Consider the following 13,216-nt stretch of genomic DNA (forward strand, 5'->3'; position numbering starts at 1 on the left):
TTACAACAGGATGCTTTAATATTTCTCAAACAAGAATCACAGGTAGCAATAGCCTTCAGCTTTTCTCAGCAGAAAAAAAAAGCATCTTTAGTGCTTAGTTTAAGCTTTCGAACGTTGTGTTATCATTTCGTCTTACGGAATGATTCGCCAACGTTCTTAATAAACAGTCTGCAAATAAATATTCGGGTACTTACAGCGCTCTCTGAGAAGCGCCTGAAAGAAATAGCAAGACCTAAGAACACGCGCATCTATCACTTCTGGTTGCAGCAGATGAGATGGTCCACGACTCAACACTGAAGCATTCACCATTGAATCTCGCTCTTACGTAAGACAGGCGTGTTTATCACGCACAGATTTGAGGGCGGCTGCACAGCTTATAATCTGAATGCTTAAAGCATGCGTGAGCGACCTACTTTCGTGCTCCACAATCTTCGTTTTCCTGGGGTTCTTTAACGTGCACTGACATCGCACAGTACACGGGCTTCTAGAATTTCACCTCCATCGAAATTCGACCGCCGCGGCCGGGATCGAACCATCGTCTTTCGGCTGCTGACCCGAAAGACGCGGGTTCGATCCCGGCCGCGGCGGTTGAATTTCTTTGGAGGAGAAATTCTAGAGGCCGGTGTACTGTGCGATGTCAGTGCACGTTAAAGAACCCCAGGTGGTCGAAATTTCCGGATCCCTCCACTACGGCGTCTCTCATAGCCTTAGTCGCTTTGGGACGTTAAACCCCATAAACCAAACCAAACCAAACCAAACCATCTCTTCGTTTCACAATGCGCATGCAGCTCGTAAAAAGAGCACTGAATTAAGCATTCGCAAGCTGACAAATATAGTTGAATTCTGACATTAGCCCATGCCTGCTTAAAGCAGCGGAACCGAAGAAACATGCATTTCTTCGAACGAAGCGCAGCAAAATTTGCCTGAAAGTATTTTATGCTGGAAACTGGACTGGGGGGAAAGGCACGCTGTCTAGATCAACGCTGGTCTATAGTCAGATACAGCTCAAAAACGAAGCTGCAGATGCCCCTCAAAGGAGCTCCTCCAGCCAAATGGCGTTGACCGATTTTCCTTCTCGACTGATTCTCCCCTCTCCCCGCCACCGATTTCCTTAGGCCGGCTAGCGTATGAAATCGCAGGGGGTGGAGAAGAATGGGGAATAACCGTGGCTTGATCGATCAACCGCAGCGTCATGAAAATCAGTCGACGCCATTTGCTGGACTACTTCCTTTAGAGGCATATGCCGCTTCGGTCTTGTGTTGTATAAGATTATAGACAAGACAGCATCAACTTCCATGCTGCGCATCACAAGACACACAATCGCGCATTTCTTAATGACGAATACAGTGATCGAGTGTAGGGTATACTGATAGGCACGAGCATAACGGTTCGTCGAAATAAGTGTACTGCTCTAAATGACGCGGACAAGAAGAAGACGACGGAAGTGGATTGCTTCCGTGTTCTTCTGTGCGTCCTTTAGCGCAGTACATATTCCGACTCTGCACCTGCACCACCTAGCCTAGCTTGTCAGTCTACTGCAAAAATGTTCGGCTTCGTTAATCTTCACCCACGCACAGCGATGCAAGTGGAACCATTGCCTAAACTATATAAATGCAGGGTCCTTTGGAGTTCTGGCTTCCATTCGCTAATGAGCCCCATAAGTTCCACAAAGCTCAGATGACGCATGGGAGTAACACCGAGTGGCCTAATTACTCCTGTCACCCCTTGATATTCTGCTTCCCGGACCACACATGGAGAGCTTGGCCTGCTACGTAAACCGCTGTCAAGGTCATACTCGTGCGACGAATTGTCAGCGAGACCGTATTAGTCATTTGGGTGCACTAGCAGCCATTTTCCTTCGGAAGACCGTGAACGCGTTTAGTATAGCGAGCCTATATCGAGGTCCGATTAAGAGAAGCTTACCCATTTTATAGCGAGCAAGCGTGCAAAGAGATCAATGAATGTCCTTACGCCGCGGGGTATCCATTCTTCTTCTTCTTCTCTTTCTCGAAGCAGCAAAAGGTTCCCTTTCACGTGTAATTGCTAATAACGGCAAATAAAGGAAGAAGCCTGTTCACCACTGCATTCAATCTTCGTTACGAAAATTGACAGACAATTACATAAGTCGTTAAAGCGAAGTTTGAGCGCAGGTCTTCACATGCCGCCCGCGGTTGCTTGTTGTGCTGTTAGCCACCTTGGGGGATCTTCCCGTGGCAGCCGCATTTCAGGAGGCGCTTCGCTCTGCTACTTGGACAACCGGTTACGCCGACAACGCCGACGACGACGAGGAACGCAGAAATGGGTGCATAAAAGGTGCGGTCCGTAAGTTTCTTAACAAATTTATTAAGGCGAAAGCCTTTAATGTCTCATCGTTGTAAGCAGCAGTTGTCGACAGAAATGTCACGCTTTTCAATTGGTCGAAACGGCCATGACGTCACAGTGCGCGAATTTCAAACAGGGCCAATTGTACTTTGGCTAGTAACCATGCAACCAATTGAAGGGACCGTATAGGGATGCTCCAAGTGGGACTGAGCTTAGTTAATTCTTAATTACCCAATTAGCCTAATTAACTTTTCTAGTCAGGCCATATAAACAAATAAAACCGAGTAGGAGATAGGTCGAGCTCGGGAATCGAACCCCGGTCTTCGGCGAGATATGAGAGACAGATACATTTCCTTTCCTCAAAAACCAATTTACCGACGAGCGAGGCGTAGAACCGAATGGGCAATAGCGTTCTATGGACTCTCTGGCAGCGTTGCAAGATGCTGTCGGGTTCCACTCTTAGAGGCGAAGCTTATCATCTTAACCACACATCAGCGATCACACTTTAGGTCAAAAAAGTAGCCCCCTGAATTTTGACGGGTGTTCACCGAGATATGTGAGACAGTTACTGCGCAATTTCCTTTCCTCAAATGCAATTTTCATTACTTTCAGTACGGGCCCTCTTTGTCTTCTTTCACTCCCACTTCCTCCCTTCCTCTATGGTGCGGTTCAGGTGTCCACCGAGATGACAGAGAATTACTGCGCCATTTCCTTTCCTCAAAAAGCGTTGCGTTCAAAGGGTGGTGGTGGTGGTGAAAAACATTTATAACGCAATAAATATTTACAGAGAGGTGATTGGGGTAGGCCCTATTGGCCCTTTCCCCTAACAATACTAGGTGGAGCCCCTATTCCGGGGCCCCATTGGCAAGCAACGCCGCCCGCGTCCGGTGAACCAAGGCCTTTTGGGTCTTCAGGTCCTGACAGCCGAGCAGGGCCGCCTCCCAGTCCTCTCTGGTGGGGTTCGGGTTGGGGGGGATAGATGGGTTTGACTGACACGCCCAAACCATGTGGAAGGTCAAAGGGCAAGGCATAGCGCCGAACGGGTGGTGGCGTTCCGTGGACTCCCTGGCAGCGCTACAACACTCTGTCGCGTTCCACTCCTAAAGGCGAAGCTTAAGCGTCCTTAATTAGCAGTTAATTAGTATTCAGGCATTAATCAGTCATTAACCATTGATTAATGATTTGTCATCACTTAGTAATTAGTACTCAATTATGTGTGACGCCACCAGTGCCACAGAAGCAGCGAAAGTGGTTCGGAAAACGCTTTCGCCTCTACGCACTTTAGACAGTCAAAGTGCCCCCTGAATTTACGAGATGTTCTTATAATAAGGGAGTAATTACTCATTGGCATCTACCCAAGCGCAGCCATACGGCTACAAAGGAAAGCTACACAGCAGACACTTTGCCTGCGGAAGCTTCGTCATGACGCTTATTGGTGAGCAGCCTGCGCCTGCTCACCAACACGATATGTTGTGCCCGGCAACTCTGCAACATTTCGATCCTCAATTCGACGGGCGGTGCTCACACTGTGGGGAGGTGTCTGACACTTACCACATGGTGTGGGCCTGCCAGCAGAACCCATCCCTACCCCCTATCCCAAACCCCACCCAAGAGGACTGGGAGGCGACCCTGTCCGGTTGCTGCACCCTCGAGGCCCAAAGGGCCTTAACGCAGCGCGCCCGGGCTGCGGCGAACGCCAATGGGGTACCTGTCTAGGCATCCCACCTAGTGGTTGTAAGGGCGTGACCCTGCAGGTCACGACCCCCAACACCTCTTCCTATGATTTAATAAATGTTTTCACCACCACCACCACCATGACGCTTCTTCCTGGTCCAGGGTTCGAACCCGGGACCACCGCTTCACCGGAGCAGTCCCTTCACCAGCTGAGCTAACCGAGACGACTAGCGTATGGTAGGGCGATTGCGAATTGATCAATAACTCGAAGTGGGTGCCGGTCAGATGTTTAGGGGAGTAACCCAAGGTGGAGTAAATTTCTATGAGTGAGTAATTACTCATTGGCGTCTCCTCAGGCGCAGTCATACGGCTTCTACAAAGGAAAACTATACAACTTCCACAGAAGCTCAATTCTGCATTAATCATACCCTTAAGGCGGAGCTCAAGTGCCAGCTCCTGATTTTTTTTTTAGTGCTAAATCACTTATACGCTCACCAACACCGACCAAGAATCTTGTCACTGTACGTACGCTCCCGTGCGATCTTGTGCCATTGCCTAGAACCCGAATTGCTGCCCAAGGTTACCGGAGTAACTCGGGTAAGCTCTGGTAACGACACACTGATCTGATATTTATGGCGGCCAAAAATATGCGTACGGCGTTTTTGAGCTTGCATTAGGAAAAACTACGTTACTCCTGCAGCAGATTTATTTAGAAAATACTTTGTTTCGTGGCGGGGAAGAAGTAAACTTGGCTAGCGGGATTTCCACCTTTATCAACAATTTTTTGTGCGTTTGTGCGCTTCTTGTCACTCATGCTCTTTTATCAGCAGCACTCTCTTGTACTTTAAATTGCTGCATTCTGCAAAGATTTACGAACGCTAGTTTCTTTCTTGTGGTGAAGGTTTTTTGGGTACTTTTCACATCTGTGATGCAACTTGTCTACTTTTTATCTGTTTTCAAGTTTGTCCATTGCTCTTTTTTGAATTCCAGACCTTGCGATACAGGTCCTTGGTGTTCCGAGCAACCCAGAAAGGGCGCAGTCACGTTAGCGTGCACGTAATCCGGAGACCAAGAATTGAAAGCCCAGCGCGAAGCTATTTCTCACTGTAGAGCACTAGTATGCTCGATCAGGCTCGTCAGACAGTGTGGCAAGATGCTTCAGGCAGGTATCTAGAAGCAATGGTTGTGGTGGTTCGTTCGGAGAGTTCAAAGTACAGTCGCGCCGACAATAATACGGACGCTTCGGCTGCACATCGCAGCCATTGGCAGCCAGTGGTCAGGTCCGGTCGCCTGCTGATGACCGACGGTTGCGATGATATGCAATGGCAAACTTGCGAATCTATGCGCCGAAAACTGAAACAAGATATAGCACTAATAGCGAAGAACAAGCCCTTCGCCGGTAGTGAGATCTTTGCAGAGAAATTAAGGTGAGGACAAAAACGGGTTGGAGAGTATTTTGATGACGCTCAGGAAGTTGTTTTTTTTTTATGGGGATTTTAACATCCCAAAGCGACTCAGGCTATGAGGGACGCCGTAGTGGGGGTCTCCGGAAATTTCGACCACCTGGGGTTTTTAACGTGTACTGATATAGAAGTGATGAGCATCAGCTAGCACATATTTTGGGAGAAAAAATGCAGGGTGAATGTGTAACGTTGGTACTCACCTATGAGAGGTAAAGTCTGAGAACAGCGAGAAGTCTTGAAGTGAAACTGATCACAGCGCGAGTTGAGACAAGAAGGATGGCGATGGGCGGAATATTAAGAGGACAATGTCGACCACGACCGCCTTCCCAGAGGGTCGTAGTGTGGACTCAGATGCAAGAGCCAGTTTCTGGCACTGGGACTCAAATTCACACGCACAAGTAAACTTTTGATCTGCAATTTTAAGTCTGCTGAGTAGACTAGGGGACGCTAAGGGAACCTACACGTACTTGGTAACTGCCGAGGATTATACAAAATGATGAGATCTAGAATTACCGGGAGCGTGGTATGCGCTGCTGGCAGAGAGCAAGCGTAGGTTGAGATCACCGTCTGGCGTCGTTGTCCAGCGTGGACTTCACTGGGGCTCGTAACTACGGTGACCGCAATAATCATCTACATGCTGACAACTACATAAACCAATTTTTAGACCTTCGACGAAAAGAATCTTGTCACACTCAGGTTTGTGGGACAAGTAAAATCAGGTAAAGTTATTTTATTTGCTCAACAATCGACAGCAATTGTCAAAAAAGTTCCCGCAGCAGCCCCCAAGAGCCGTTGCTGCTGTTGGGGAGGTGCAGTGTGGAAGTTCATTTGAAGACAGCACACAAGGTATACACGGCACAGCGGTTACGTGGTCCCGAAGCAGAAAATAAGTTGGCAAATATTCCGAAAGGTTTCTCTATACACATGCACACAAAAGAAAAAAGTGAAATAAGCACACACCAACCATTCAAAAATAGTAGGCTGATAATACAGCTATCCGACACTTGGCGCTGTTGCAGCCTCATAGTTTAAGGTGTAAAAAGCATTGTGCAAGCAATTTCGAAAGGACAAGTAATAAATCATGTGCGAATTGCATCTTAATGCAACGCATGAGAGAAATTACAGGTCTTATTGAATCTCTTATTAGCGTCAACCATCTGCTGTCTATGAAAGCAGAGGTGGGAAGTGTTATTTGCTAGCGCACAGAAAAACAAACACGTCAAAAGCCTACCTGTAAGCATGTGATACTGATTGATTTCATTCGACTCACAGAAAAAAAAGTCATGAACCATATATAACAGTGCTGCCGCGATTAGTATCTGAAACATTAACTTCTACAGGCTATAACTATTTCTCAAGCATGTCAAGTTCCAACTGCACTTGGGTGTAATCACGATCGTGATCGAAGGGAACGTGTTAACAACAATGTTGGTTTCCTACTATCGAGAATATCTTCCGTCGGCACTTGGAACCCTAAGTTCCTACCATTTCCATTCGTTCCCTGCGATGTTCTGCACCGCTCGCGCCGAAAAAGGCACAGAATTACACATAAATCGTATTAGACATAGTGTATGCGCATTACACCTAAATCGCACAGTGAGAAATCGACATCTCCATCATTCATCATGCCTCTTTTCCACAGTGATATGTCTGCAAAGAAACAACGACAACAAATCGGGCTGACACGCAAGACGGACACTCTGTAAGAAACCGCAACCGAAAAGGTCAAACGTGCCTGCAGCATCAGGTGTATACATTTGACTAGGAAAATAAAAAAAGAAAACTTAACACACCTACGGGCACAACGCGCAGTTTGTATATGTATATGGCAGAGCTGTGTAAGGATTTACCGCGACGCAAGGTGTACAAGAGTGCTGACCTAAGCAACCAAGCCTTCCGTGGAACCGATGCTGAAAGGACACGAACGGTTTCGAGGAAGTTATACAAGACTCGTTATGTTCGACAGATCACACAAGCCGTCCCCTATTCAAACCTTTCGTTTTTCACGTTAGTCTTTAAAATCAAATGACAAGCAGAATGGAAGTTAAGTCGGGTTACTTTCAGTGAACATTAAAATTGCCGGCAGGACATGGCATGTCTGTACTTTAAACATTGTTACTGCTAGTTTCCTGCTCTCAGTATGAGGTGCACGGAAATGGTTTTTTCGAGTCAGTCAGAAATGAATACCCTTAAGGCTTTAGTAGTCAGTCAGTTAAGAATGAACATCGAAGCTTAATAGGGCTGGTAGCGAAAGGACATACCGTTTGCGGAAGCGCGAAGGTAGTGTTCTTTTTAGGGTTCAGGTCCAACAAACTATTTTAGATCGCTGAAGTATCATTGCTTTCAGTTACACGGTAAGTAAGTATTTGCGCTGTCTTTGCACCTTAAGATTCAGTATTACGTACTTTAAAAATTAAGCGAGCAGACTCCTGCTGAAAAATTCTTAGGCTACCTTTCGTAACTGCTGCTTCCAGCTTTCCAAACATGGAAGAGGGCTCATTTCGAAGGGATGTGTTTGATGGCTACGTCGCCAGAAATGGATTCATGCAGGAAGAGCTTCCTGGGTTAAGAACAATTTTAACTTAGTTCGTTCACCGGCAGTCTTGACGCGTACCGTGCCTAAGCGATACAAGGACCATTGAACCACGCGGTGTGTGGTGGAAGTTCTCTTAAAGCTGACTGCGCCCGCAGTGCGCTTACAGTGAGCTCTATGAGGCGGGAATGCCTTCGAGGCCCTAGTACACAGCCTGGAAAAGGCGCAGGTAGCAATTAAACAGGCACAACAATCCTGGGCAGAGTAGTAAATGATGGTTTGGTTTATGGGGTTTAACGTCCCAAAGCGACTAAGGCAAGGGGGACGCCGTAGTGAAGGGCTCCGGAAATTTCGACCCCCTGGGGTTCTTTATCGTGCACTGACATCGCACAGTACACGGGCCTCTAGAATTTCTCCTCCAAATAAATTCAGTGCCTCAGAGCCGACATATGTAAGCGTCTGCACTGAAAGTAGAGTATCACACGGGACTTAATTTTGTTTCGGTTCTAATTACATTTCACTGCGACCAGTGCGATCATAGACTCAGAGCGCCGGCCCCTCGAAATCACCGGGTACCTTTCTGTCCGTGACTTGGTTGCATAGGTCTCGGACGCTGTGCTCATGCAGCGCAATCGTTGGACGGACTCGACAGTAGTGACCGCGATATCAGGCTAAGGAGAGAGCATCCGCATGCATTGGCGCCGCAGTGATGGAGTAGTACTTAGGACAGTCTTGGCGCCGCTGAGCTCTATCTGCTACCTGGCTCCAATCGCCGAGGCAAGTAACGTTTGTGCGAAGCTATTTACTTACGAAAAGTAATTATTGTGAGAAGAAAATTTTTAGTGACTGGTGTCACTCTTGTTCCCCGCGTGAAAAAAACTGAGGTAAGTGCTGCAGCAAGGCTATGCTGCCTGAAAGTGACGAAGGTATCTGGACGCCATTGAGCAAACGCTATTTCAATGCATTTTTTTTTGTCTCGAAAGCTGGAGCACATGAGCAAACGGAAGCTGGCGCAAAACTAACGAAAATGGAACTTGTTGCGCCACCATTTGAAGAAAATGTGAACTAAACAACGGTTCCGACAGCCCATTGTTGGCCGCCGTGCGCCACTGCTGCGTCTGGCTTGATCCAGGAGGTGTGTACACCCTTACCACCTCGCGAAATAGTGCGGGCGCATACAAATGGTGGCCAGACGAGGCTCAAGCGCCTCACGCCATGTAGCACCGTTTGCTGACGCGCCCACATCTTGTACACGCGCGCGTCTGTTGTTTGGTCCCGTTGTTTTCCCTGTGCAGCGTGTTGTGTCGCCCGTAGAACTGGGCGGAATTCGTGAAGGGCTCGGCTCTTGCTGCTGGCTGGTCGGACATCTTGGAACCCGGTTTGAGTCGATGACATGGGTCGGACACCACCGCCAACAGCAACTGGAAAAGGAAGTGTTTGCTTGCTCATCGAAAGGAATTACTTTTAGCTCTCGATTACCATGCTAAAAGACTTAAAAAGAGCGTGTTTTCTTCTAGGTCTGACCTCTTGTCGGTTTTCCGAGTATGCTGAAAGGCGAGTACTGTTTTGCAGTTGCTGTATTTTGTTAAGGATATTCAGCGCAAATTATTGCAAATTAAGTTTTGCAGTATTGCAGGGTCCCCCCGAAAAATAGTGACGCCTCTGCTTTAAACACACTTTGAGGCATTGAAGAATTTGTAAATCGGTTTATTAACTTTCACGTGTCAAAGCAACACTAGGGACAGAAGTGGAAAGCTGCGGATCAATTTTGACCATCAGGAGCTTTGCGCATGAAAGGAAATATTTTTTTTGTGATGGTTCTCATATTCAACCAGCGCGTGCTGCACCTTACCTTCCTATTAATTAAAGTATGACGTTTTGAGATATTGTCATTTATTTTTCTGCACTTTGGCACTGTATGCTTACGGAGGTAGGTAATGGCTGCAGCAGCTACAACCCTGTATGCGCCATTCATTCGATTCATGAAGACCGGCCGCGTAATCCGGGCGCTTTTGAATATCTTCCCCACAGTTGGGAGCGTGTTTAGAGTAAGTCACGCTGAGTTTCATAACTGATGTTGCTATGTGCTTGGCGGACAAATCAGCCGTCGTTCAATCTGGCTGAACCTAGTAAAACGAACTAAAAGCTCTGTTAAGCATGGTTATCCAATCTGACGTATTTCCATATCGTAAATATAATCAAATTTGGCTTGACGCTAGACACATTTCCGAAGCACCAGTTCCGGCACGTTGCTCATCCATGGCTTTGTGTGAAGGTTAGCACACGCCACGCGCCTGTATAGAGCGAATGGCGCGACACGTGATTTCCTGAAGTTGCGAGAGTGCCGTCGGCTCCGCATACGAAGCTGTGGCGAGACGCAGCGAATCACGTGATTCGACAGTTGCGAGGCGAGCAAGCGTGCTTTGGCTCAACGCGCGCAGCTGTGGCGAGGCGTGGCGAGTCACGTGGCATGTCGTCAGAGCCAAGCCTCCGCTCCTCCTGGTTTGAAGGTCAAATTTCATAGCCACATGACCTTCAGCTTTGTACGGGAGGAGTAGAGCTTTCGCTCCAAAACAACAGCGCGTGTTTTAGGCATTGTATTTTTGTCCGTTGCTACTTTATAACCGGTTTCCTTGAACTGCTTCTTTCTTTTTCACCTGACCACCCTTATTATATGAAAAGAACGAAGCTCAAGAAAGCTCTATATCTATGGACGCCGGTTCCATATCTGTGGATTCAGCTGATCAGTTTCAAACAGGAGTCTACTAAATTTCACTTCGGCGGGTGGTGGGTGGAGCCAGCACCATGTGTGTGCGTTATTTACGTCTTCTAAGGGAACTTAATTATCGTCTCAAGCGTGCATAACCCAGGTGACAAATCACTAGCAAACAACTAAACATATGAGTCGTTAAACACGTCATTGGTTATAAATTTAAGCAAATTCTGTTTGCATGCGCTTCTTGCATCACAGAGTACTCCTGAAGCTCAAACATAAAACCTAATTTTTTTCATCATTTAAGTCAAACCAAAAGTTGACCTCATTTTAACGAATCACACATGAGTCCTTCTGACAACAAAATAGTCGTTTTTAGCCCGTATGAGCACAGCTATGTACAGTATTGGTCAATAGCGGTAAGGCCAAAGGCTCTTCGCTTCAGTGGCGTAAGAGATCCATGACGGCACTAATACGTCCGGAGGAGCTTGAAATGCTAGCAGTAGGTTTCTTCTTGAGGTAGAGAAGCTTCCTGCTTGACGTGTGTTTTGAATGATCCGCTACACAGAGCATCCAAGAAACATTCCGTTCGCTGCCGCTAAACGCTCTGGCCTTAAGACTTTTGTCCAAGACTGTACGTTCTCTATAGCTGCAAGTGATCGGCGGACACAACTTGGGGTACTTTTCGGCTTGCACTTCTAGTATTTACCACAACTGCATGTAACCATTTGCTTCTTAATAAATAAGATTTCATTTCATTTATTGCCTTTGTTTTGTCCGTTCATCGTAATTTCTCTGGAAAAAAAATTTTAAAAAGAAAAAGCAGAGAACGCATTTGAAAATAGTGTATTTCACGAGGATCTATTGCTTCTCAAATTAAAGAAGAAATCTGTGGCAAGTGAGCACACTAACCGGCCAAGCGCCTCTTCTCTCCCTTGAACTACAGGTAGGTGATGCAGAGCCCAATGACCAACGTTGCCACCGACAGCGTCGCACCAAGGCTGGCATCCTGGTTAGAAATGAGAACGAGAATAAACAAGCAAGCAAGCAACAAAGAACGCAGTCCAAGGAAGCAAGCCGCAGTCCAAGGAAGCAAGTGGAGAGCGACCAGAAAAGGTCGCTCTCCACTGACCATCAAAATAGAGCCACTCTTATCCAAAATGATATGCAATTTTTCGGTAGTTCTCAGCGCGCCGCTTAGTTACTATATATTTTATATGGCTGCAAAATTAGCTGTGTGATTCTCTGGGACTACTGGCGCCCGAAAGGTTTTTAGACAGTAACAATAACATTCCGAAGCCTTCACAGTGCATGAAGAACAAGAGCAGAGAGCTTGGACAGCTTATATCCAACGCCTCTAGACTGGCCAGGACTGCATCAAGAAAGGTAATCAAGCATAAATTTTTGCTGGGCTAGGTGGTTCATTGTGACATGAATGAAAACAGCGTGAAAGACGTCCGAAGGCGAAACGAAGAAGGGACAGGAAAGAGCGCTGAATTTGCTGGGCTAGTTGGTTCATTGTGATAAGAGTGAAAACAGCGCGAAAGAAGCCCGAAGGCGAAACGAAGAAGGGACAGGAAGGGACAGTTGTCAGTTCAGCGCTCTTTCCTGTCCCTTCGTTTCGCCTTCGGGCTTCTTTCGCGCTGTTTTCACTCATGTCGCTGCATCAAGAACTTCGTCACTCTTGGGGTCGCACCTGGCGCGCCCTGCGAAAGTGCCGAATAGCAGCTGTGTTACATTAATATTATCCTGTGCAGCTTATCTCGGGCCTCTGTCTCTCCGCTATGAACAAGGTGACAAGGCCAACATGCACAAAATCTGCGAGAACTTCCGTCCTCACTCTGTGCGAAAACATTACACCATCAGCACCCCTCTCCCCCCTTCCACAGTCCTCCTGACTCCTGCTTTATAAGAGTCCTATCTCAGGCTCCCATGGTCGACTCAAAGGAATTATTCTAACTGGCGAGAGATTGGTTTCATCTGTGTCAAGTCCCAAAGCGACTCAAGCTATGATGAACGCTGCAGTGGAGGGCCCCGGTTAATTTCGACCACTTGGGGTTCTTTCAGGGACACCGCACAGTACACGGGCCTCTTATCATTTCGCCTCAAACGAAATGCGACCGCCGCGGCCGGCATCGAACCCGCGTCTTTCGGGTCAGTAGCCGAGCGCCATAACCACTGAGCCACCCTGGCGGCTTATCGGCGAGAGTTATGAACGGGTATATTGCGGAGCTGGATATTCGCGTTCATTATTTAGGGCTAACCAACGAGTGTTCTTCAGTCAGTGTTATATTAATAACACGACTTCATAAACTCCGCAAAGTGGGCTAGCGCTGTATATGCATGGAATAAAGCGCCCGGGGCGCATAAGCTGTGCGAAAACGATCCTGCCTCTAATTTTGGCGTCAGTCCTCCCACTGATAATTAGAGCTTACACAACAACATATTGTGCCTTACTTGATCGATGGCATCCAGCACCGGGGTACAAAGTAAGGTTACATAGATGCGTGA

General features: G+C 47.3%; 1 protein-coding gene across 1 annotated transcript in view; it reads right to left on the bottom strand.

Moving 5' to 3' along the window:
• Positions 1-6,174: 6,174 nt before the first annotated feature.
• Positions 6,175-13,216, bottom strand: part of LOC149360121 (uncharacterized) — a 103,036-nt gene continuing 95,994 nt past the window's right edge. The window contains exons 4-5 of the mRNA XM_089567790.1: positions 11,618-11,714; positions 6,175-9,413 (exon numbers count right to left, since the gene is read on the bottom strand). Of these exons, the coding sequence (XP_089423916.1) occupies positions 11,646-11,714 (69 nt within the window). The 3' untranslated portion in view covers positions 6,175-9,413; positions 11,618-11,645. The remainder of the gene's footprint in view (positions 9,414-11,617; positions 11,715-13,216) is intronic.

Source organism: Amblyomma mixtum, chromosome 2 (assembly GCF_055824585.1).
Source record: "Amblyomma mixtum isolate Tamu chromosome 2, ASM5582458v1, whole genome shotgun sequence".
In the NCBI taxonomy this organism is placed as follows: Eukaryota; Metazoa; Arthropoda; class Arachnida; order Ixodida; family Ixodidae; genus Amblyomma; species Amblyomma mixtum.